General features: G+C 43.2%; 1 protein-coding gene across 1 annotated transcript in view; it reads left to right on the top strand.

Annotated features, from left to right (window-relative positions):
- LOC308085949 (uncharacterized protein) overlaps positions 1 to 26,457 on the top strand; it is a gene marked incomplete at its 3' end in the record, with an annotated part of 63,827 nt that overhangs the window by 23,160 nt on the left and 14,210 nt on the right. The window contains exons 13-25 of the mRNA XM_080429264.1: positions 1,538 to 1,684; positions 4,987 to 5,151; positions 6,056 to 6,207; positions 7,214 to 7,382; positions 8,842 to 8,950; positions 9,667 to 9,803; positions 11,017 to 11,142; positions 11,956 to 12,120; positions 16,115 to 16,339; positions 18,719 to 18,845; positions 20,237 to 20,436; positions 21,419 to 21,631; positions 23,017 to 23,162. Of these exons, the coding sequence (XP_080285390.1) occupies positions 1,538 to 1,684; positions 4,987 to 5,151; positions 6,056 to 6,207; positions 7,214 to 7,382; positions 8,842 to 8,950; positions 9,667 to 9,803; positions 11,017 to 11,142; positions 11,956 to 12,120; positions 16,115 to 16,339; positions 18,719 to 18,845; positions 20,237 to 20,436; positions 21,419 to 21,631; positions 23,017 to 23,162 (2,081 nt within the window). The remainder of the gene's footprint in view (positions 1 to 1,537; positions 1,685 to 4,986; positions 5,152 to 6,055; positions 6,208 to 7,213; positions 7,383 to 8,841; positions 8,951 to 9,666; positions 9,804 to 11,016; positions 11,143 to 11,955; positions 12,121 to 16,114; positions 16,340 to 18,718; positions 18,846 to 20,236; positions 20,437 to 21,418; positions 21,632 to 23,016; positions 23,163 to 26,457) is intronic.

The following is a 26,457-nucleotide window of genomic DNA, read 5'->3' as shown; positions in this document are numbered from 1 at the left end:
TTGAAGGCCAGTCCCATTTTTAGTTGTTTAACCCTGTCTTCCACCCTGAGCCAGCCTAGGCTGGCACAATGGGTGGGAGAAAGGTGGGTCATGGGCCCCAATCCGAGGAGTAGCCGAATCAGTTTGTTTTGGGAGGTTTGAAGCTTAGTCTTCAGTGACACTGAGGTGTTGGAGTACCAGGAGGTGCAAGCATAGTCAAAAAGTGGTTGAATCAGGGCCCCAGAGAGGGTCCTGAGGGCCTGAGGGTTGACAAAAGAGGAAACTCTGCCCATAAATTTGGTTCTCTGGTTTACTCTTTTGACCACCTTTGTAGCCATGCTATCACCTGTCAGGTATTTGTCAAGTACACAACCCAAATAGGTAATCTCTTCTTTGCTAGAGATAATTGTGTCATCGACTTTGACCTTGAAATCATTTACATCCATCTGTCTGAGGGAATGTTTGGTCCCAAAGAGAATGGATTCAGTTTTCCCAAGGTGTAGTGACAGTTTGTTATCGGTAAGCCAAGTACGGATTTTTGAGAGTTCGGAGCTGAGCGCCTCCTCAACTTGCAACTTGTCCTCTCCCGAGATCAGGAGTGCCGAGTCATCAGCGAACAGGAACAATTTGCAGTTACAGGCAGCACTCATGTCGTTAATGTATAGAAGAAACAGTAACGGCCCTAGAATGCTGCCCTGAGGAACCCCACAGCTCACCGGGAGGGATGAGGACATGGTTCCGTTGATGTCAACCACTTGTTCTCTTCCCTCCAGGTAAGATCTCATCCAGTTTAGTGATGTGCAGTCAAAACCAATCGCCCTCAGCTTATCAAGTAAAATTGAGTGGTTTACAGTGTCGAACGCTTTTTGGAGGTCCAACATGACCATGCCGCAGTATTTGCCCGCGTCTACCTCACGTTTGATGTAGTCGGTCAGATACAGTAGGCATGTGTCAGTGGAATGGGAGGTTCTGAAGCCCGATTGGAATTCAAACAACAGTTTATGCTCGCTGAGGTAGCTGTTGATTTGTTCTTGAATTAATCGCTCTACAACCTTTGAGATGGAACAAAGGATGGAAACAGGCCTATAGTTGCCAGGTTCTAATTTGCTTCCTTTTTTATGCAGAGGGATTACTCTTGCCAACTTGAAATCCTGTGGGACGTGACACTGGCTGATGGATAGGTTTGTGATTTGGGCTACTATGGGGGCAATAGCAGTAGCTGCGTCTCTGAGGAATCTGGTGGGGATATTGTCAAGGCCGGTGGCCTTGTTTGGCTGGAGGGCGAGTAGTTTTTTCTGCACATCATCAGATGTAGGCCTACAAGCTAATTAATGTGCTGCATTGCCACGCATTGTGATGCTTCTAGAGCTGCTATTTTCTTCGCTAAATATTCGCATAGCATGTTTGTATATTTTCCCCTATTATGAACTCAGAACAGGTGGCACGAGGGTTCACTAAAAATAATCTCAGCCCCTTACACCTGTATAACCTTGTGATGTGACAACAACGTGCAGTTGAGTTGATCTGAGGGTTCACTGCTGCATTGTGTTGTTGCCAGGTCATTTCTGTCCTGCTGGGACGGTGCGGCCGATCCCATGTCTTCCAGGGACATTCAGCAACCAGACCGGAGCCCATTCTGATGCTGTCTGCACAGCCTGTCCCACTGGGTTCTACTGCAGCGTGTTCGCAGCCTCAATGCCAGAAGGTGACCACATACTGTAGGCATACAGTACATATTGAATGTGGATCATTTGCTGTTATAAGATACACAATACATTCTAAAATAGTTTGGTTTGTAGATTGAAATTATGCTATCGCTGTCGGGCAGAAACCTCTTATCTCCATAATTCTAACTTTTGGTGTTTTTTTTTTTTTTATAACGCCCTACTTGATGATATTACAGCGTCACACAAAAGCATGAAAAGTAGCTGATCGACAAGCTCAAAATGCGGCGCGAAGCGACGCGTTTTGAGCTTGTAGATCTGCTACTTTTGCTACTTTTGAATTTGAATCCTGAACAGTAACAGTTTTGGACGTATTAGGTTTCCACCCGACAGAGACGAGATGCTGTTATAATAATATAATCTAATAATACACTTTATTTGTACTGTATAGCACCTTTCATACAGGGTTGCAGTTCAAAGTGCTTCACAGGCAGGACAGAATTAACACATAATTCAGAGAGATAAGTCAGATATATAGAAATTAACATAGCAAACACCAGGCAAAAACACAGAATATGCATAGAATCATGGGCATTAGAGGACGGGCATAGGATTGGAATAGTCAACACACAATAAGTAAAATAAATAAAAATAAAAAAAGTCAGGCATAGGTTTAAAATAATTAGAAATTCTGGAAGTAACATTCAATAACTTATAGACAGGAAACACAATAATAAAGTGCTGAGGAACCATATAAGGTAAGAGAGAGCTAACCTAAAAAGTGATATGAGAAGGCTAACATAAAGAGGTGTGTCTCAAGGTTGTACTTTATTGTGTAATAATAATAATAATACATTTTATTTGTAACGCACTTTATATTTGAAACAAATCTCAAAGTGCTACAGGATTAAAAACATAAAAAGAAAAAAAAGAAAACAACAATAAAAGTAAAACAGTGAAATGAATAAACTTCAGATCAAGTCAGCAGGCACAGTAGAAGTTTAAAAGGATAAAACAACTACATCTCTGTCTAAGCAAATGCCTTGTTAAAAAGGAAGGTTTTTAGGCCCTTTTTAAAAGTGTCAATCGACTGTGGTGCTCTCAGATGGTCCGGGAGGGCATTCCACAGTCGAGGAGCAGCTGAGCAGAAGGCCCGATCCCCCATGGTGCGGAGATTCGTCGTGCGGGGCTCCAGTACGTTTGTGTTTCTGGAGTGGAGTGAGCGGGTGGAGCGGGTGGAGTTCGGGGGTTTGATGAGTTCCTTTAGGTAGGAGGGGGCATTGCTGTAGATGCACTGATGAGTGAGGAGGGAGACCTTGTATTCGATTCTGACGGAGATGGGGAGCCAGTGTAGTGAATGGAGGATGGGTGTGATGTGTTCGTATTTCCGCACTCTCATCAGGATCCTAGCAGCACTGTTCTGGATGTACTGGAGCTTTTGGATGCTCTTGCTAGGGATCCCGATGAGAAGTGCGTTGCAGTAGTCAAGCCTTGAGGAGACAAAGGCGTGGATGAGTTTTTCGGCATCTGGCAGAGTGAGTGTGGGGCGGAGTCTGGCTATATTTCGGAGGTGGAAAAATGAGGTTTTACAGAGGTTTTTAATATGGGAATCGAAAGTCAGGTGGGGGTCCATTTTAACACCGAGGTTGGTGACTACGGGTGAGAGTGAAAGGATCTGGCTGGAGAAAGTGATGCTAGTTATTGGGGATGATTTGACCTGGTGTGGGGTGCCGATTAGAATGGCCTCTGTTTTTGTACTGTTTAGTTGTAGGAAATTTTTAGTCATCCACGCCTTTATCTCCTCAAGGCAGGTGGTCAGTGTGGATGATGGTGTTGAAGATGGTGACGGCAAGGACAGACCGAGTAAAACTTATGTTGGTTTCAGACAATGCAGCAGCATAGATAATAACAACAGAATAAAAGATTTAAAGAAAAGAAAGAGTGCAAAAAAGAGCAAAAGGATAATAAAATAGAGCATCATCAAATGTTCATGTGCATAAAAACTTATATTGTATACACCAACAGCATTTTTTCCCCCAGTAGCTGCTACCTAACTTTATGTAAACAACTTGACAGTATATTATACAGCAGATTGGGTAGGTTTAGTTCAAGCATAATTGTGCAAGAAAAGGACTGCCATACAGGGCCGGATTTATAGGAGTTGAGGCCCCTGGGCTAGGGAAATTTGTAAGGCCCCCGCTGCGCGCGCCGCCACGCTGTGCGTTTTTTTTCTGGCTTTTTTTCCCTGTTTTTTGTTACTTTAATCCGGTTAATTCGGTAGGGTTACTTTACAATTTGATCATTAAAAAAATCATATTAATTTCTTCTTTTTTTTTAGGCCCCCCCAGTTGGGGGCCCCTGGGCTGCAGCTCACCCTAGCCCAACGGTAAGTTCGGCCCTGCTGCCATACCAGGCAGTGAAGCAACCAGTCAGGATGCTCTCTGTGGTGAAATCTCTTAGGACTTTGGGACCCAGCCAGCTTTCTTCAGTTCTTCTGAGAAGGTAGAGGCGTTGTTGTGCTTTCTTCACCACTCGCTATGTCTGCACGTCCCAGGAGAGATCTTCAGTGATGTGCATCCCCAGGAATTTGAATTCTCTGACCCTCTCCACTGCAGAATCCCCGATATGGATGGGAGAGTGATCTCTGGGAGGCCTCCTGTCTTTAGATTATGTTTAAAACTTTTTGTGGAACATACTTCCCCAGGAGCGTGTTTTGGGGTGAATCTTCCGGTTACCCTTTGCAGACTATGAGTAGGACCTTGAAATGTATTCTATGGGAGACAGGGAGCCAATGAAGAGTGTAGGACTGGTGTGATGTGTTCTCTTCTCTTTGTTTTGGTTACTAATCTAGCAGCAGAGTTTTGTATGAGTCTTAAGGTCATTACACACGCAAAATTCGGACTCGTCCGAATAAATAAAAGACGCTTTTTCGCTCCGCGAAACTGATGTGGAAGCTTGCATTGACTTTATAAGGTTTTTAAAAAAAAAACTATTATTTGCATGAAAAAAATCGCCCCCGGTGTGTAAGGACCTTTAGTCTGTCTATGGCTTGTTTTATAAGATACTCTGTCTGGTTCGTAGATTATGCTATGATACTCTTTCATACCCCGCCATGAATCAAAAGATACTGTGGGTTTGTTTTACGCCCATGTTTACAAATGTTACCCTCATAAACAAGCCTGTTACAGCTCCAAAATACAGTAAAACATTTAAAAACACGCCCCTGTTGCTTTTTTAATATGGCTGGGGCTATGCATTATTTTGTTCACCTTTAGAACACTGATTGATTGTGTCTTTAAATAGATATATAAGGGTTCAGTAAGTATGTGTGTTTGTTGTCCAGGCCCATGTCAGCAGGGTTTCTTCTGCCACGGCGGAGCCTTTGCGTCAACACCTCAGAGCTCTGACGACTTCCCCAGGAACGGGGCCTGTCCTGTGGGACACTACTGTCCATCCGGCAGCCTGACCCCAGTCCCATGCCCCATAGGCAGTATCCGCAACAGCACTGGTACAGTATATACAGTACACTACGTAGATAGATTTCTTTATTTCTTTATCTATTGTGTCATGCACCAATGGTGCCCAGCCCACATGGACTTACAGGACACGACATATAAAGCATTGCATAGGTGTACAATATAAACTCCATGTCATACAGTGTCTTTTTTCCCCAAGCCTTACGAATAAAATAATATCACTCGTAAACAGTGGTGTAAAGTAACTAAGTACATTTACTTAAGTACTGTACTTAAGTAAAATGTTTAGGTATTTGTACTTTACTTGAGTATTTCCAATTTCCAATACTTTTACTTCTACTCCACTACATCTCAGAGGCAAATATAGTCCTTTTACTCCACTACAATTATTTAAAAACTTGAGTTACTAGTTACTTTTCAGATAGAAATTATGATATAATGAAACATACATTAACCACTTTAGCTCTATTTTATACCTAGGCTATTTGAAAATAGCCGATCTACAAGCTCACAACGCGTCGCATCGCGACGCGTTGTAAGCTTGTAGATCGGCTATTTTCAAACATTTTAGTACTTTTACTTTTGGTACTTTAAGTACATTTTGATGCCAATACTTTTGTACTTTTACTACTTTTACTACATTTTGAATTCTGGACTTTTACTTGTAATGGAGTATTTCTACATTGCAGTATTGGTACTTTTACTTAAGTAAAGAATTTGAGTACTTTTTCCACCACTGCTCGTAAATATCCCTCACAGATAGCTTCCATCGCACAACGGTTGCCTACAGTAGAGATCTACCCTTTTTCTTTTAGGGCAAGTCACACCGCCATTGTCCGGAGAATCCATTCACCTCGGCACTCGAGGTCATCCTTTGTTAGTGTGTTGACGTGTGCCGACTGTAGAGGTCGAGTCATTTCATGTGTCTGCCTTCAGGGGGCGTCTCCGTGGAGGGATGTTCTGGCTGTCCCTCAGGTTACTACTGTTCCACTGAAGGTCTGGCCAGTCCCAGTGGGCCGTGCGCCGCTGGCTTCTACTGCCCCTTTGATGTCTCCTCCACTACGCCACACACCTTCCTCTGTCCCAAGGTGGGTGGGTGGGTGTGTGTGTGTGTGTGTGTGTGTGTGTGTGTGTGTGTGTGTGTGTGTGTGTGTGTGTGTGTGTGTGTGTGTGTGTGTGTGTGTTTATTTCTCTGCTTTCCTGTTGCATTCCCTCTTCTCTTGTCCTTATTTCTCTCTCTGCTCCCCTGGTGGTTTGCACTTGTTGCTACTTGGCAGGTAGTCATTATCTCTGAGATGTGTGTTTGTGAAACTTCGTGAAATGAACTGTGAGGCGGTCATTATTGAGACATAAACCATGACAGGGTGATGCACCCTGAAGGGGGTTATATTGTTTTTATTTTATTTATATGACCACCTACTGTTTATATCCCGCTTATCGTACCCTGTATGCTACTACCTGTTTACTCTTACTTCTTTATTATTTGGTTTATTCTTAGTTGGATCTCAATTTTTTATTTTTCTGAGGAAGTACTGCTTGCAACCAACAGGGGCCACTACTGTTCCAAACATGCAGACTTATACACTTATACTATATACAGTAGTATCACTTTAAAGGGTTTTTCACGCAAATCCCGTTTTAATGAAGTTGAGTACATCATGAATAGGATGTTGGAGTGTGTAATCATAAATGTGCCATCATAGACAGTTCTTCAAGATTCAAGTCTTTGATGATTTGGAAGTCATGTTGAAATTCAGTAAACACAGGGGGGGGGGGGGGGGCGGGTGTTCTAACTTCGGGATGTCGAAACACATTCCGACATCATGTTTAACGTCATTAAAACAGGATTTGGGTGCAACATTGGTGAAGTGAACTTATCATCTCTGTCGGGTGAAAATTCAAAAGCAGCAGATCGACAAGGTCAAAAGTTTCGAGCTTGTGGATCTGCTACTTTTGATGCTTTTGCGTGACGCCGTAGTGTGGTCAAGTAGGCCGTTCGTTTACGGAAAAAAAACGAAACAAGCTAAATTATGGAGATAGGGGGTTTCTGCACGACAGCGACGATATGAATGAAGTGTTTGTCTCCTCCTCCAGGGTCACTTCTGTCCAGAGGGCTCTCCCTTGGCCTTGCCCTGTCCCACAGGAGAGTACCAGCCCAACCCAGGCTCAGACGGCTGCATACCCTGTCGACCAGGCTTCTACTGTGAAGAGGCTGTGGTAGGAGACCCGCTGCCCTGTCCACCACACTCCTTCTGCCCTGCAGGTAGGCTACCGCATCACACTGTGTGGACTATATAGTCCCCCGCTTAACACACGGCTGCCTTTTTAAGTGCTCAGGTGAGATTTTCAAGTGCATCATGGCCCCTGATCCCGAAAAGGTTGAGAACCACTATTCATTACATTACATTACATTACGGTCATTTAGCAGACGCTTTTATCCAAAGCGACTTACAATAAGTGCATTCAACAGGTAGGGAACGAAACTACTAATCACCAGAAGTCTTAAGTGCATTCTCCTCTAACAAGCAACTAAGAGTATACCTAGCGCTAAGGTAAAAGTGCAATATATCAGCTACCTACTCATTCTCTGCCAGACTTATTTCTGGCTGTGTTTGCCCACTGCCAGCGATTTAGTGTTTTTTATAACTTTAAAAAAAAAAAATCATTATGATCGCAAGTCCAATCGTTTATAAACACACCGGCGATACGTGCACGTCGCTCAGACAACAGACATTCCGATCGGGGCGGAGTCTCTGTCCACCAGCCCAGCGTAAACACACCATGTTTCGCCATGTGAACGGAACACGCACTTACCTTTTCACCTCGCCACAGACCTCGCTAAATCCCTTATGATCGCGTGTTCAACTGTTTGTAGACACACAGGGTAGTTGTGTGAGTGGCCCAGAGAAGACAATTTCAATCGGCGACATTCCATTTTGCAGTAGTAGCAGTTTCTAAACAGCGTTTCTAAACAGCGTTCCACGGCGGAGAAAAACTAAGCCGAGATAATGCCGTTTTAGAGGGGGACTTAAACAGGAAGCAGGCGGAAACGAAAATCTTCGATTGACGTCATTTCCGTATCCGGGTGTGCTACAATGAAATGTGTCACTTCGAGAGATGAAGGATGGTGAGATCTTTTAAAATCAAAGTTTTTTGCAAAATTACGTTTTTTACGTCAGTGGCAGTGAATGAGTTAAACAGATGAGACAAATAGGAAAATCAAATGAGCAAGAGCTAAAACAAAAAAGTGTATTGAATAAACAAGATCCAATAAAACAATAAAACAAGAGTTCGTACAACTAGATTCTAGATCATTGGTTCTCAAAGTGGGGTCCTTGGAGGGGGGGGGGGGGTTAAAAATCAACTAAAAGCAAGAGTGAAGAAATAGGTCTTGAGATGTGCTTTAAAGCTATCCACACAGGCTGCCTGTTTTAGGTGTAATGGGAGTTTATTCCAAGCCGTCGGCCTGTAGATGCTAGAGGACCTAGACAAAGCATCACATTGCTGCTATGGATCACATTATCTTGCATTCATCCAGAATGCAACAGTAATAATGGGAATGACTCATTTCATTTAGGCATACTGCAATATCACAGAAAACAAACCAAGCGTAAATAAAATCTTATCAGACTTGAGAGTATTTTTTCATGTTTGCTTCAGTTTGGTTTGAAATACACCCATTGTATTTCTGTTCCTTTTTTAATACGTCATCTTGTTGACAGCCACCATGGTGCCTCAGCCGTGCCCTCATGGCACGTACACCCCGCCACAGCAACGAGGGTTACAGGAAGAGAGAGAGTGCTTACCCTGTCCCCCAGGGAAGTACTGCAGGTAAGATAATATGTCGTTGCTGTCGGGCAGAAACCTCTTATCTCCATATTTTAACTTTTTGTGTTTTTTCGTAAATGAACGCCCTACTTGATCATACTACAGCATCACACAAAAGCATCACAAAAGTAGCAGATCTGCAAGTTCGAAATGCGGTGCGGAAGCAACACGTGTTGAGCTTGTAGATCTGCTACTTTAGCTTTTTTTGTATTTGAATCACAGTGTCGAGTGACAGTGACGTTATTATATATTGTCACTGTCGGGCGGAAACATTGTATGACCAAAACTGTAACTTTTTTAGGAAATGGAAAATAGAACACGTGTTCCAATGCAATCCAATGTACTCTAGTTATTATTTAGTCACAGACAAGGTCTTGTTAATGTTTCATTGGTTACATCTTTATAAAACCCACAGATAATTAACCACATTCACTTTCCAAATATTTCAGAAATAGCTTGTAGATCGGCTATTTTTGCAAATGTTGTGTGATACTATTTGTGACGAAATGGGCCAATAATTTACCAAACAAAACATAACAAGTTTAAATATGGAGACACAAGGTTTCTGCCCAACAGCAACGATATTTTACATACTTATGTCATGTTCAGGAGCCCCGGCTCAACAAACAGCTTAACTTATTTTTTTAAAACACTGTTGATTTGTGTCTTATATGTTTTAAATGTATTCAAATAATCAATCAACACTCTGTTCTGTCCAGGGCTGGTAAGATCCAGGGTGTGTGTGCTGCAGGGTACCTGTGCCTTTCAGGCAGTGCAGCCTTCACCCCTCAGGGACACGTGTCCAACTGGAGCCACTGTGAGTGGAAGATGCAGTGCGCTGGAACATGTCCACCAGGTACGCACTGCATTCAACACTTTTAACACTGGAACATGTCCACCAGAAACACTGCATTCAACACTTTAAACACTGGAACATGTCCACCAAGTATGCACTGCATTCAAAACTTTCAACGTTTTTCACAATTTTGGACAAAAACATTTAATAAAATAATGATCTGCTTGTCCAAATAAAAACAATTCACAAATGTTCAAAAATGTTTTACAACAAACGTTTTTCAAATCTTATGCACACATCTCACAACACATTGCGACTTGGCATATGTTTTATACATTAAAATAGGATGTAAGTGGTTAAACAATTTAAAAACTACATCAACACCTCTCCAAATCTTTGTTAAATACTGTCGAACACTTGCAGAGATAACTTTGACTAGTATTTTCGTATAATCGTATTCCATGGCACAGCAGTGTTGCTTGTCTAAGAGTAGCCTCGATCTCCAGACTTTTATTGTTTAGTTTTGCTAAAAAATAAAAGCCTGGAGGAACGCGTCGGTGTACCTGGTATAGGAAGTGTTTCATTTCCCCAACCAACCAGAGTGCAGTGGGCGTCGCTCGTAATGTTGTGTTAACGGGGCGGGGGTTGACGGACAGATCGGTGAACCAATGGGATCAGGCGCAATCTCTCTGCGCCTCTATACACCCGCCCCTCTATACACGAAATCAGGAGCGTTGGTGCAGCCTAGTCTAAGAGTGACACTACAGGGTATAAATTAAGCTTTATCCCATTCAATCCGGGAACGCATCTGTGTCATTTTAGATTTCTTTGGCTATTCAAAAATAGCAGATCTACAAGCTCATAGCGCGGCACCGACTGCCGTGCTATGAGCTTGTAAATCTGCTATTTTTGAAAAAGAAGTTTGTGCAAATCTTTCAATATATATATTTTTAAAGCACACATTTGTAACTCAAATATTTGCTTCTGGGGGGTCCCTGGAACAAAACATTTTGAGATGGGGGGTCCGCGCCCTAAAAATGTTTTCTAAATCCTAACAGTATGTTGCTACTGTATATCAGTGGTGCTCCAACTTTTCCATGTTAAGGACCCCCAAAATGATATGTTGTATGTTATATATATGACCCCCATCTCAAAATATGTTGTTCCAGGGAACCCCAGAAGCACAGATCGGAGTTAAACAAATTCAAATGACACAGATGCGTTCCCGGTCTTAATGGATTAACTAGAAATGCATGCACTTACTTGGTGCCAGGTTTCTTCTGCCCTGAGGGTGTGCTGAGGGCAGAGATGTGCCCTGCCAACACCATCAGACGGTCCCCGGGAGGTGCCAGTCTACAAGATTGCCTGCCCTGCCCGCCTCAACACTGGTGCAAAGCTGGTACTGTACAGCTAAACTGTTTAACCACTTAAACCCCAGCATCCGTATTGTGGGGAAAGTTTTTTGCAGAAAATAGCCGACAAGCTCACAACACGTTGTGAGCTTGTCGTGAAGAGTCCATTTGGTTCCTAACAAACTTTTGATTGAATACTTTATTAGCAGTTTGCAAAAAAAGCACAGTAAAGTACAGTTGAATACAAGGTCTGCTAAGAGAAAAGAAAGCCTGTGGCTTGTTTCCATTGGGGTCCAAGTTGCAGTCACAAGCTGATGTCATGTCGTTTACATATATTAGCAGTAAAGGCCCTAGTATACTTCCTTGCAGAATGCCACAGCTCACTGGGGGGGGGGTATCCGATCACCTCCACCACCTGTTCTCTCCCCTCCAGATATAGGATTTTAGTTTATCACTCAATATAGATTGATTAACGGTGTCAAAAGCCTTTTGGAGGTCCAGTGGAGTGGGATTTTCTGAAGCAATTGTTTATTTGGGTAGGTACCCCCTGAAACCCCCTCAAGGACCCCACTTTAGGGTCCTAATGGATTTAGGCTCGTGTAAATAATAGGTTGTTAACCAGAATAACAACTTAAACCCTATAAACAGTACATCAGCTATTTGAAAACGGCCAATCTACAAGCTCACAACGCTAAGTTAAGAGCTGGTAGATCAGCTACTTCCCATACCTTGTATGGGGGTCTCTCTGCCACAAAATACTGTCTGATGGGGAGTCTGCGGCCAAATACATCATAATTTGGGGGTCCTTGACGTGACAAAAGGTTGAGAATCACTGACTTAAACCCATGACCTCCACACAGGTGACCCAGTCCTGTACCTGTGTCCTGCTGGTCATTACTGTGATGGTTATGGTGCATCGGCAGGACCCAGGGAGTGTCCCTACTATACCTACAGAGCCCTGCCTGGGGCAGGCAGCAAGGGAGACTGTCTACCCTGTCCCCCTGGCACACACTGCAACTCCACAGGTACAGTATATAGCCGTGTTGATTTTGACAGCAAATTTTGATTTCGTTTTAATAAAATTCTATTTAGTTTTAGTCATCTGAAATGTTTTTTTTTTCTTTTTTCTAATACCATAAGATTTTAATTGACTAAATCTACAGTTGATTTAGTCGACTAAAATGTATTTTGGCAGGCCTTGATGGTGTCGTAATGGCTGATTTTACACTTGGTTGCATGCTGAAAATAGCCAATCTACACACTCACAACGCGTCGCAGCGCGACACGTTGTGATCTTGTAGATCTGCTATTTTCAGAGTGCAACACCCGAGCGCAACCAAACATAAAATGACTTGTCTTTTAGTTCTACTGTATCTCTTCATCACGAGTCCCTCCCTAAAGCTGGCTCCAGACCAGACCGATTTTGGGCCGACTTGGCGTCGGGAAGCGTCGTATATAGTCGTCCAGTCGGTTAGGGGTCCGTCGGGGGGTCCGTCGGGACCTTTTCGGCCGACCCAGAGCCGACCGAACATGTTCAGCTTTTTGGCCGACTAGTAGAGCCACGGGGTGGTGAAGACGTGACAACAGAGGGCTGTCGGTGTTGCCAGATTATGTGAGAGAAACAAGCGACCATGTCTATGAAAACCTACATTCACTGTTTCTCGTTGTCGCTCCCAGAGAGAGAGATTGATTGATTTGACCTACTTTTGCGCTGTGGTGATGACTTATTGGGAGCAGGTGTGTAAGATTCCATTAGTATAAACATTTTAATTGGCTTTCATATACTCTTAATATATTTTTTTCAAATTAGATTTGGCCTTATAGATCGAAATGTGCTCAGTTTTGGCTATTTTCTGGGTGTTAATTTCAATAAATTAATTAATGTATTTATTTTTGATTATTCGAATAACCGTTTTCAAAAATGTTGTGTACTGTACATGTCAGCAGTGGTGGAAAAGGTACTCAAATGTTTTACTTGAGTAAAAGTATCAATGCAATAGATGTACTCTGAGTCTGTTACAAGTAAAAGTCCGGAACTCTGTGTGGAGTTTGCATGTTCTCCCCGTGTCTCCTAGGGTAGTTAATACCCTCACAAAAACATGTAGTAATCCTGGTCGCTATACCGCCTCCCCCATGACAGCCGGGGCGCCTGATGGAGGGGAAGGGAACTGGTTGGAATAACGTGTTCCTTCCACGCGCTACGTCCAATCAGGGAAACTCCCTCCTGTCAGGTGACAAGAAGGTCAGTTGGCTCTCATGCCTGAAGGAAGCATGAGCTCGGCCCTGGCCTCCCTACTGTGGGGGACTGGTGTAGTGCTGGTGTAGGGCGGGTGTAGCGCCCAGGATCACTTAGGAAATTGGCACCGGGTGAAAAAAATGGGTTACAAAAATCGCGGGATAAAAATTTAAAGAAAAAAAAAAAAGTCCGGAATTCAACATTTACTTGAGTAAAAGTTGAATTCTAAAGTATTGGTATAAAAATGTACTTAAAGTACCAAAAGTAAAAGTACTAAAATTTTTGAAAATAGCAGATCTACAAGCTCAGAACGTGTGCATCGCAACACGTTGTGAGCTTGTAGATCTGCTATTTTCAAATAGCTTATAGGTATAAAATAGGGCTAAAGTGGTTAATGTATGTTTTATAATGATTTATATCTGCAAAGTAACTAGTAACTAAACTAAAAAACTAAAAAATTTCAAATAATTGTTGTGGAGTAAAGTATAGACAATTGGAAATACTCCAGTAAAGTAAAAGTAACTCAAAATTGTACTTAAGTACAGTACTTGAGTAAATGTACTAGTTACTTTACACCACTGCACGTCAGTGAAGAAAAAAAGAAAAAACGCTGGGAACATCAGGGAAACAAGCCCAAAGTCGCTTATAATAAGCAGACCTGGCAACGCACAGCAGAGGGCGCTGTTTTTCCTTTTTTTGGGGCCTTTGGTTCCCAGATTAGCATCTCAATGGGCCAAGTCGGCTGACAGACTAAATGCCCACTTTTGCCAACCAAATACCAGTCTGTTGCAGTCTGAAGTAGTCTGAAATAGTCTGAACGAGTCTGTTTGGTCTGGAGCCACCTTAACAGTTTAGTGTAGTCTTTATTTGTTGACAAAATTGTCAATATATTTAGTCTCAGTTTTAGTCACCATAGTTTCGTTTTAATTTAGTTTTAAAAGGTAGTCGACGAACATTTTTCGACATAGTTTTAATCAACAAAATCAACACTGGTACAGAGACAGTATTATACCTACAGAGAGTAGTTAAAACTCTGGCTGCCGCATTTTTAACAAGTTATTATCTGTCAGTTGTTTTCTTTGGCAGGCCAGAAAAAAGTGCATTGCAGTAATCAAGCCGAGAGAAAACAAAATTGTGGATCAATGTTTTTGCATCGTCCAACGACAGATAGGCTTTAATTAACACAATATTTGATAACATGATTAATGTGTGTATTAAAATTAAATTCAGAATCAATAATAAGCCCCAGGTTCTTTACTGTGGTGTTACTTTCTACAGTCAGCTTTCTACTTATTATTGATTCTCTCTGCTCTCTGTTCCCAATTATGAGAACTTCTGTCTTATCCTCATTTAGCTAAGAAAGTTCTCTCATCCAGCATTTGATGCTGGACAGACAGGTATTATACCTACAGAGAGTACAGTATTATACCTATTACCTACAGAGAGTACAGTATTATACCTACAGAGAGTACAGTATTATACCTACAGTACAGTATTATACCTATAGAGTACAGTATTATACCTACAGTACAGAGAGTATAGTGTTATACCTACAGAGAGTACAGTATTATACTGTACCTACAGAGAGTACAGTATTATACCTACAGAGAGTACAGTAGTATACCTACAGAGAGTACAGTATTATACCTACAGAGAGTATAGTGTTATACCTACAGAGAGTACAGTATTATACCTACAGAGAGTACAGTATTATACCTACAGCGAGTACAGTATTATACCTAATGTGTGTGTGTGTGTGTGTGTGTGTGTGTGTGTGTGTGTGTGTGTGTGTGTGTGTGTGTGTGTGTGTGTGTGTGTGTGTGTGTGTGTGTGTGTGTGTGTGTGTGTGTGTGTGTGTGTGTGTGTGTGTGTTTGTGTTTGTGTGTGTGTGCGCGAGCACGCGCAGGAATTAATTTCTTAATAACAGCAGGTGGTTCAAAGCAGGACTCAGCAGGATGCTATTGTTGTTGTTGTATAACATGCAGAGATGATTCATATTTACATCATCATTAATACCATAAGCCAGGATTGTACATTGATATTGTCGCTGTCGGGCAGAAACCACTTATCTCCATATTCTAACTGTTTGTGTTTTTTTGTAAATGAATACCCAACTTGATCATACTAGAATGTCATACAAAAGCATCATAAGTAGCAGAAGTAGTACATCTGCTACTTTTTGATGTTTTTACATTTTTAATCAAAGTAACAGTTTTGGACATATGAGCTTCCCACCCCGACAGAGACGATTATGTTATGACACATTATGTGCTTGGTGGATTTGCACAGAAATAGACAAATTAATCTAATTTTCCCCTCGAATGCCTGCAGCTATGTTACAAATGCTGTGCTACTAGTGAGTGTATATTTTTAGCCTTTACATTTGCCAAATAGATTATTCCACTCAAGGACCAATTTACTATCACTATCTCTGTGTGTATCTGGGGTCCATACGAAGGCTATGCACAGCAGCCATATTGGAAATAAATTGGGCCTCTTCGTTACTTCCTTCACAGGTGTTACCAAAGGTGTTACCAATGATACTAATGAAGGTTCTGTTCCATTCTGGTCAAACAGAGTCAGGGTGCTTATATTGTGCATGTTGGCTCACTGGAAACACTCTGCTACACCAGTGGGTCTCAAAGTGTTAATTGACATAATGACTAAACTTGTACAAAAGTGGTAAAGAAATGATTGGCTACTCTAAATTAAAACAAACAATGAAATGAACAGAACAAGGGTGTGTGTCATTTTCCATTGCATGTATTTTTATTTTATTTTAGGTCTGACAGGCTACTCCAATAAGCCATGCCCCCCTGGGTACTGGTGTAGTGGGACAGGACCCCCCATCCTCTGCCCCGCTGGCACCAAGAGACCCCTTCCAGGAGGTGCAGTGCCTGGCCAGTGTGAACCCTGTGCAGGGGGAACGTACTGCCCAGACCCCCGCACTACAGGACGGCCTAACGTGGAGGGGATACCGTGTAGGGCCTCCTACCAATGCCCCCCTGGTAAGTTGACCTGATAATATACAGTGGTTCTAAAATGTTCTCGTGCTAAGGACCCCCAAAATGATATGTATTTGGCCGCAGACCCCCATGCCAAAAATATTTGTGTGAACAGGGACCTCCAGAAGCAAAGATTTTAGTTAAACATATTATAAAATTAAAAGATTTGCACAATTATTTTTCAAAAATAGCTCATAGCGTGGAGTGACACGCTATTATGAGCATGTATATCTGCTATTTTTGAATAGCCAAAGTATAGAATTGGGTTAAAGTGGTTAACGCCCACCCGCCCCTAGGAACCTGTCACCGGACCCCACTTTGAGAACCACTGCACTAGGCCACGGACCCCCATTTGATACAATATTTGTTCTTATCTCTTGGAGACTGGGACCAAAATCCACACAGTAAAATCATCAGTGGTAAATAAGAGTGTGTGTGTACACATGTGCACTGTAGTAATTTGTGTATAATGTCTAATTTGTAGTTTGGGTTCATTCATTCATAATGTATTTATTTGTCCCACTCATGGTGATGTCTCAATGTCCAGTCTCAATGTTTGTACTGTATACAAATTAGAGTTCTCAACGGGTCTGAAAATGAAGGCCCGCCCTAACTGGGCCCTAACTGGGCCGGCCCGAACAATTACCATAATTTTAGGCCCGAAAACCCGAAAACCCGAAAAACCTGAAAAGATGTGTCATTATATGCTTAATTTCCTCAAAGCAGAGTCCTGCACGGGTCCAATTTTGACAACCCGCGCCCGCCGCGCCCGTCAATAATCAGACCCGTAGACCGACCCGTCACCCGTGATTATTTCAAAATACAAACCAGACCTGCCCCGCCTGTCAAATAATGGACCCGTTGTTACCCGTGATTACATTCAGAGTAAAATGTAAATAGCCTACAGACAGTCACTCAATGTAAAAGTGTGTTGAAATGTGTTGAAAAAGATAGCAGCCTTCAACACTAGTGCTATATTCAGTGGTCAGGTCCGTTCAGAAATCTGCACGTCAAGTGAAGAATGGCGGAGCAAGCTTTCCATATATAGCCACGCGCGAGAACGTGCATACACGCAGTACAGTACGCATGTGTCGTTGTTTACATTGTCAGATGGTTTTAATTTGAAGGTTTAACAGGATGTTCAATGTGTTTTTGTGAGTTAAGACAACTAACCGTTGTGCTCTATGCCGGCGTGCTGTGTGAAGTTACACAAGTGACGTTGTTTCGGCGGAAACAGTGCTCTCTGTTTTTCACAATAAAATGTTACCCACCTGCGTTTGTTCAGTACCGCCCGTCCCCGTACCCGTGAACTTATAAACAGGGGTGCACATAACTTTTTAGGTCTAGTACTCAGAAGAGCACCTGGAGATGTGACTTGGTGCGCACCAAATAAATTGTCCCGTCCCGTTTTGTCAACGGGGGGGGGGGGGGGGGAGCTGCACGAGAAAAATGTAATTTTTTTCTCACGCCGTTTGGTGAACCTGTGCTGCGCTGCTTTTATCCGCCAGATCGGGACGTTCACGGCATATTTTGCACCATTACGGTGCGTTCATCATCGGTGACGAGTGCCTCTAACAGCCGCTGCTGGCTGCCTGCAGCGAGCTGCGAGTTGCAGCGTGTCTGTGTCAAGATGCGAGGCAACACTCACACAATCACGTAATGGCTGTACATGGGGCCGATGCGTGCTTTAGCGTGATTGTGTGAGTGTGGCTTCAGGAAGTAAATTCCTAGCCTCGATCTCCAGGCTTTTATTTTTTAGTTTTGCTAAAAAATAAAAGCTTGGAAATTCCTGTCCCAGCTGTTGGTACGCAAAAGCACCTCGCGTTGTCTGATGTGCCGCGTATTATTTATTTTGGGTGCGCATGCGCACCTGCGCACCAGTTATGTGCACCCCTGCTTATAAAAGTATATTTACCACTCGTTTTCACCCGTCAAACGCGGGTACCCGTCGGGTATCCCGCCCGTTGCAGGACTCTGCCTCAAAGTCACGCATTCAACAAGCTTTGGACTGAGAAGATTGGACCTTCCGTTCCATCTTGAAAACGGTCACTTGCGCTTCGATGTTTGATGTTCGATGTTTGAGTTTTGGCAATTTTTTTTTTTATAACACAGACTAGGAAGGTCGGACAGCGACGAATAAGATACCTGAGTAAAGTTCACTTTGAGCCGCATCCAACGCATCCACTGCCATTTCCGTCGGCCTTACCGTTCAGCCGCTAAATTTTTTGGGGGTAATCGATTTTTTTTCACAGAACCCGAGGCTCGGCTTGGCTCGACTAATTAGCATACATTTTCGGCCCGGCTCGGCCCAAAAACGTCGGGTCGGGTCGGGTGCGGGCAGAATTTGAGAACTCTAATACAAATAATTGTTTTATTGTGTAGGTGCTGTCTCAGAGAAGCTGTGCAGAGCAGGCTCATATTGTGGACCCCAGACTGCAGAGCCTCATGTCTGTCCTGCAGGTTACTTCTGTCCTCAGGGGTCGCACACCTACAATGTTCCAAAGCAACTGTGAGTCCCGGGCCCAGCCCAATAATCAATAATAAAGGCAGCAAACAAAGGTTCACTTATTATACTCCTTTTCATCAAGTTGAAGCGGCACTATGTAACTTGTAATGTTGTCCAATCTGTATGGTAGAGTATGTTAATAACTTATACAACTGGGGGTGGTTGTATTTGGTCTCCTTGCTCCCTGGGCAAGCAGGCAGGCTCTATTAGCTCAATGGTAAAACATTTCAGCTTTCAAATCCGGTGTAGAAGAGGAAAGTTACATAGTGCAGCTTTAGTGCAGGTATCTGAGGTCCCCAAAACGTGTCTTTGAAGTTGTTTTCTAGAAGAAATACCACTCAGATTATACATTCTAGCACGTCTCAGTCTAAACTCTCCTGTTCAGTCCATACTCTGGACAGGCTGTTTCTGTGCCTGTGGCTCTAAAGGCAAATGCTGCTCCCCCACGCCCCACTCTGGACCTGGTTGCTTCTACACCAGTGGTTCTGGTTAAGCCACGGACCCCCATTTGATACCACTGTTTATCCCTGGGTCCCCAATCAGAGAGTGTCTGAGAGTGACCCTTACTGGTCCATTTGGTTCTATTGTGTACACTTACAGACCCAAAAGGTTCCATTTGGTCCCCTGGTGGTCCCGGGACCTCACGTTGACAAATAGTACTCTACACAGTTCTTATTGGCCCCTGGAGGCGGGTGGGCTTATTTTGAGTCCCCACTGTGCGTAGGAGGGTGGAGGCAAATCCAAATGGCTTGTTGAATGGCTTGATGGTTTCTGACCTAGGCAGCCCACAGAAACTGACTGGGTTGTCTTATTTCACATTATTGAACTGAGACAGGCACATTGGAGAACCCAAATGTATATGCACGAGCCCTGAAAAAGCACGTTTTTTTCCTAATATGGAACCTTTAACTCTTTCACTGCGAGATTAAATACATAAATGAATCGCCCACTGCCAGTGATTTTTTGGTTTTCCTTACCTTTTCAACTAGTCACAGAATATCTATATCAAGTACGATCGATCCCCTGACACTTGCTAACCATGGAGGGTTTCACTGTGCTTCCGTGAAAGAAAAAAAAAAGTCATCGTGACCCCCCGGTCGCTTGTTAAAGGCCGTTGAATATAGTAACCTGACTCAGCCAGATGGGGTGGTATTGAGTTTCACAATACACCCTGCATCTGGGATCGCTCAGGGAGTAGAGCTACCCGGTCGCTGCGTGTACGAACCAATTAGCGGCTGCTAGGGGCGGGATCATCCAATCACCTGCCAAGTAGCTTGAAAAAATTGGATATGATATGATATGTTGGATATGACTGTCCTAAGACTGATTCTGCATTGAGAAATAATGTATCAAAAGTTTTATAAATAACCCAGTCGCTCACTGTTCCTCTGCAGCTGTCCATTCCCCTACTACTGCCCCGTCAACAGCTCCCACATGCGCTCCTGTGAAGGGGGTTCCATGCCTGTCAAAATCAACGGCCTCCGGGGCTCCAAAGACAGCTGCTGTGTGGCGTGTGAGGGAGGCACCTACCGTCCTTACCTCTCTCCTTTAGTTCAGTGCCTTCCGTGCCCAGCGGGATACCACTGCCCTCCAGGTATATAGCATTACGGCACGGATCATTACACTGACTGCATTGGGAATTATTTCAGAACTCAGTTTCAACAGTCTTACTGTTGCTATGAGACTTGTTGAAACCCCATGTCAACATCCACTCCGCTGTTTACATCACTAGAAAGGGGTAGGCACTATAGGCAGCGGCTCAAAGCAAATTGAAAACAACCTGAGCTGGTAGAAATGGATACAGTACATGTTTTTGCAGGTATGCAAGCTACATAATTAGTCTTGCGTTGCCAAATGATTGGAGATCTCGGTCAACCGATACGTCTGGGGACTTCTAAATGCAAGGCAGTTGCTAGAACAGTGCTTAGAATGGACGCTAACAAACCTACGCCTCGCCCACTGCTTTGGAAACTATCCTCTCACCACCTCAATATTAAGTCCTAAAGCCTTCTGATTGGTTCTGCAATGCAATGCAGGGTCAATTTAAACTCTTTTTAAACATCGAAAGCTGGGAGATTGTCCTCTGTCTCAAGTTGAAAAAAGCTTTAAAGACGTCATGAAATGTTAAAATATGTTTTTCCACACTTTTAGAGTGTCATAATGGAGATAATTATAATTAACAATAGATTAAAGTCCAATCTTAATTACTTCCTGTCAAACGGCAATCTGGGAACCCATTCTGCATTTTTTGGGTTTACTTGTTTTTGCCGGTGGGGCCATGACCAACTTTTTTGTGTAAACAGGAACTCGGGTTTGACTAGGGCCTTTTCAGTCCACTCCATCCGGGTGCTCCTGTGTTTATTCCTATACTAACAACAATATTACATGTTTAAAGCAGTAGTGTTGCGACGCGTTGTGAGCGTGTAGTTTGGTTATTTTCAGTGAAGAGATTTCATGGTGTAGAGTACAGAGCCACCTCATGTCAAGTATAAAGGTTTTCATCATCTACAGTTGTTGCATGACACTAACTACCTCCAAATCAACGGTGTTGTTTTCCTATTTGTTAACGTGCCCAGGTGCAGATGTGTTCCGGAGTAACCCGTGCCCTCTGGGACACGTGTGTCCCGTGGGTTCCAGCAGCCCTGTGCCCTGCCCCCCTGGTACCTTTGGTAACCTGGACCGTGCAGAGAGAACGGACGACTGCCAGCCGTGCCCAGCTGGCACCTTCAACCACCTGGCTGCCCAGAAGGCCTGCTTCCCCTGTGGCAGCTCCTCCACCTCCACAGCAGGTGCACCCACTTTAATCATACAGCAGAGCAGTGATTCTCAACCTTTTGAATTTCTTCTTTTAAATAATAATAATTATTTTTCCAAACAAGGTCGATTTTTTTGCACAAATAAAATCACCCCAATCTAAACTTTAAAATCCTCAGTGTTAATTTAAAGGTAGGGTAAGTAATTAAACAAGTGATTTGTTTTTTGTTAAAGGTTAAAGCACTAGTCTTATAGTAATTATTGCGAATGCGGAAGGAGTCGCGACCAAGTGGAGCTTACTATGTAACCGTGCTCGGGTTGTGTGTGTGTGTGTGTGTCTCTGTGTTCATGCACTGCCTGTGTGCAGCCGCCAGAGTGCGCCAGAGTGCAGGAATTTAGACAATGCTCTGATTAAAATGCACAACATCCTGCAAACACACACACACACACACACACACACACACACACACACACACACACACACACACACACACACACACACACACAATGTCAATGTTCTCTCCCCATCACGGTGAAATAACACGGATTACAAGTCCGTAAATACACAATATTTTCGAGCTGCGTTCGCTTCCAGCGTTCGCGCGTCTTACTTGTTGCTAATAGAGTGTTTGTTCAACAACATCCCCCCCCCATCTCGCCATCTCTTTAACTCTTTCAATGCCATACTTATTTATGGAATTTGGGTTCTGAGTGCCACAACCAAAATTAATTGTAAAAAAAAAAGTGCTTAGGAGCCGAGATACAGCCTTTTTCAGTAAAAAGTTAAACAAGAAGTGAATGGAGCAGAAAATCTTCAAATCATCATATCTTGGGTTCTGAACATGTTTTTCCATGTTCCATTTTTTTTTTTCATGACGTATTTGACGTAGTGTGGCACACGGGGCGTCAGGCCTCATGACGTATTTCACGTATTGTGGCACTGAAAAGTAAACAGAAAATAAATTTTCAGGTGGCAAATTTTCAACTTTAGCATTTTCAATTTTCAGCAGAGAGTACCCATTTATCAGCTTACATTTTATATTGTTCCAGTTCCAATTTGTTTCTGCTAATTTCTTTGTGTCACTTCCAATTTCACTTTATTATCCTGTATCCTGTATGAGTCCTCTCTCCTGATTGGATACAATTGGTATCCGACCTAAAAATGCATTTTTAGGTCTTAATTTAATTTAATTTGTTGACGAAATTGTCAATATATTTTGTCATAGCTTTATTCATCATAGCTTAGTTTTTATTTAGTTTTCGTCAGTGAAAAACGGTAGTCGACTCGACAGACATTTTTCGTCATAGTTTTAGTCAACGGAATTAACACTGATTGTAATGACAATAATAAAGCCTGAGGGCCGCAGTCCCCACTTTGAAAACCACTGCACTAATACAGGTCATTTGTCTTGCCATGCAGGGTCGTCGTCCTGTACTTGCCTTGGTAAGAACAGAGCGTTCCAGCACTCGGACGGCTCCTGTTTGTGCAGAACGGGCTTCATCTTCTACAACCAGCTGGACTTTAAGAGCTCCACCGCTGACAGTGAGCTGGACTGTCAGCCCGAGGTCAGTGCTCCTTTAGCACAGTGAATCCCACGCTTGTTAATATCAAGTAGCAGTGTTGGACGAAGTACTCACATCTTTTACTTAAGAAAAAAATGTCACAATGTAGAAATACTCTTTTACAAGAAAAAGTCCTGTATGCAAGATTTACTTGAGTAAATGTATAAAAGTGTTGGCATCAACATGTACTTAAAGTACCAAAAAGTAAAAGTACTCATTATGTAGAACGGCCCATTTCACAAGTGTTCAAAATGTATACAAATCTTTTGAAAATAGCAGATCTACAAGCTCACAACGCAGCGACGCAATGTGAAAAAAAATCCTCAAATTTCTATTGTTTTTGTACTGTACATGTACCTATTTACTTTCCATCACTGTCAAGTAGCCCCACTTTGATAAACTTTAGGCTACAAACCCCCTATGTTTTTTTTTTTTTTGGGGGGGGGGGGCTTTTTATGCCTTTATTGATAGGACAGTAGGCTGACATGAAATTGGGAGAGAGATGGGGGGAGACGCACAGCAAAGGTCGTCGGGATCGGGATCGGGAGGCGAACCCGCAACACGCTGTATGTTCTTGGGCCCCAATCTAATATGAAATCCTCTGTTATTTTAACTCCAACACTGAACAAATGACTTTACAAATGAAACCAAATGGCCCCAAATAGTCCATTTGGTTCCATTTGTACAGTCTCTGAGTAATAATAAAATCACACCCAGTGTGAAGTGGGCGGTGTGGTCACACAGTGGTCATCACAGTGATGGAAGTTCACTTAAAGAAAAGTAATATTGTGGACCAACCATTGTACACCCCTAAATAAAAAAACCCCATAAATGTGTAGTACAGGTAACTTAAATGTGTACTACACATTTAAAAAAAAAAACATAATTTTTTTTTTAAGTGCATAGTCCTATTCATAGGGCTATGCACATGTGTCATGTTTCACTAGCCAATCACAGTCCTGAATAGACTGTGATTGGCCAATCACGGTGCAGGGTTAGGGGGTACACTGGTGGCCAATCACAGCGCAGGGTTGGGGGGGTGCAATTTCCAAACCTCACATATAGGGGCGGTTTCACCGCCCAAAAAAAAAAACATTGGGTACCGAGGCTATAGTTTTACAGACCCTTAACTTCGTCATGGACCCCTGGAGGTCCCCGGGCCCAAATCAGGTCCACTTCAGTTTAACTCATTATGCGTGTGACTTTGTAGTGACGCCACAAAAATGATTAGACCCATCTCTTTGGTAAGCTATTCTTTTTTCTGTTGGTAGTCATGGCTGCCAGTGCCCACCTGATGTTGTGTGTGAGTTCCGACTGCTCCAGTCCGTACTGAATAACTGCGACCTTGCATAACGTCTTCAGACTAGGACTTAGGTCTAAGATGTGCAGGTCATCATTGATTGTTGATCCTCTGTATCCTCCAAAGAGGATGATACGATTTCCCACCATGCAACAGCACTTCATACACGTCGCTGAATCCGGGCCTTTCCCCTTGGGCTCAGCCTTCTTCCAGGAGAAGGTCTCTGGATTGAATTTCCACAGAACGTTCAAGGTCCCGCCAAATATGTACAGCTCTCCATCGTGTTCAAAGGCTAAATGAAACCAGCGTCCTTCTGGAAAAAGCTGTGCTGAAGGTGTACTTAGCCAGCGGTTGGCCTCTGTGTCAAACACTCTGACGTTGATGTGGCCGTTACCTGTACTACTAGTGCCCCCGAATACAAACATCTTTGTCCCGAGGATGGTGGCAGAGTGACATATTGAAGCTGGAGTGCTTCTGCTGTTAATTAAAGACCAGGCCATTGTTGTGGTGTCCAACTTGTTGATGTCATTAAGGTATACATTCAGCCGGGCGTATCCTCCGTGGATATACATGACATCCCCCAAGACACAGGCTGAGTGGTAGCCCCTCGACTCTGGAACGGTCCCAAAACTCTTGGGCTTGAACCATCTGCGGGTGTTGACATCAAATGCATAAAGCTCCTTTAGAAAGGTAACAGATGTACACCCGCCCCAGATGTAGATGGTATCTTCTATAAGCACAGTTGAGGCGCCGTAGCCGAAGGATGGAAGCTCAAGGGTTCTTCTCCTCTTCCATTTGTCACTGGGAGCAACTTCTTCCACTGCAAAGACACTGTGTTCAAGACATGCACTTCAGTCTTGATATCTGATTTGTGTGAGTAGGATACGGAGTACACTTTGTCATCTCCTGCCACAGCAGCACACCACCATTGCGTTGTCTGTGGTATTCCTTTCTTATGCACTGTCCAGTACATCTCTCTCTCACTATTTCCCAGTCTATATCTCTCTCAACCTCTGTGTGTGATAACAAGCTCTCCAAACTATGTAAAGTAATCTTCAACAACTGTGACACCTTATTTACAGTATATATAAGTCTGTCTGATGTCACAACACAAACCATTGCCATGCATATTTAACAACCCCAATTTGCACAGGTTTTCTTATACTTCACCCATCCTACAAAAAAATCTGTACGTCTGTCTGTAGCTCATGTACTGTATCTCGAGAACCGCCGATCCAACAGATATGCCCATATATAGGCATATATGGAGATCCGGTTGTCCAGAACCGCAGATCTGACCACTATGCCCATATATTATGGTCATGCACATAGATGGGACCGGTGGATTTCAAACTCGGCGTGTGCATCGAATAGGACTCGAGGGAGTGCAGAGCCCGGCGTCGAGTTGTTCGGATAGGCGGTTGTCCAGGAACACTGATCCGAACGATATGCCCGTATATAGGCATATATGTAGGTCCAGAAACACAGCTGGAGTACGCTGATGTTATCAATATGATGTCATAGACTGGCCTAGACTCCATATTTGGGCATTCCTGACACGGAACTCCATATATGAGCTTAAAAGGGGCACCGACAGACAGACGGGTACAACTGGTATTGCATTTCCAACTTGCATCGTTCTCGACTTGCATCGTTCCCAACGGTCACTGGTCGAGTTTTCTCAAAAGTATTAACACAAAACCAAATCTTCTAACTACATTCACAAAACACCTTACTTCCGTCAATATCAAACCAGCATCTCAAAGCTATCTGTGTTCAAAATCAAACAATGCTTTAGGATCTTACACACAGCCAGTCAAAAATATCAACATTTAGGAGCATTGATTAGACTCTTCATCGCTGGTTCAACGTGGGGCAGAGTAGTTCGGATATCCAGTTGTCCAAAGCCACCGATCCAACCAATATGCCCATATGGACTTTCCAATGTATGGGCATACACTGATGACATCAGGGATCTCCATAACCTCCATATTTGGG

The sequence above is a fragment of the Gymnoscopelus braueri genome, assembly GCF_963280865.1.
Source record: "Gymnoscopelus braueri genome assembly, chromosome: 5".
NCBI lineage: Eukaryota > Metazoa > Chordata > Actinopteri > Myctophiformes > Myctophidae > Gymnoscopelus > Gymnoscopelus braueri.
The sequence above is the reverse complement of the archived record's forward strand: the minus strand, read 5'-3'. Positions and strand labels throughout refer to the sequence as shown.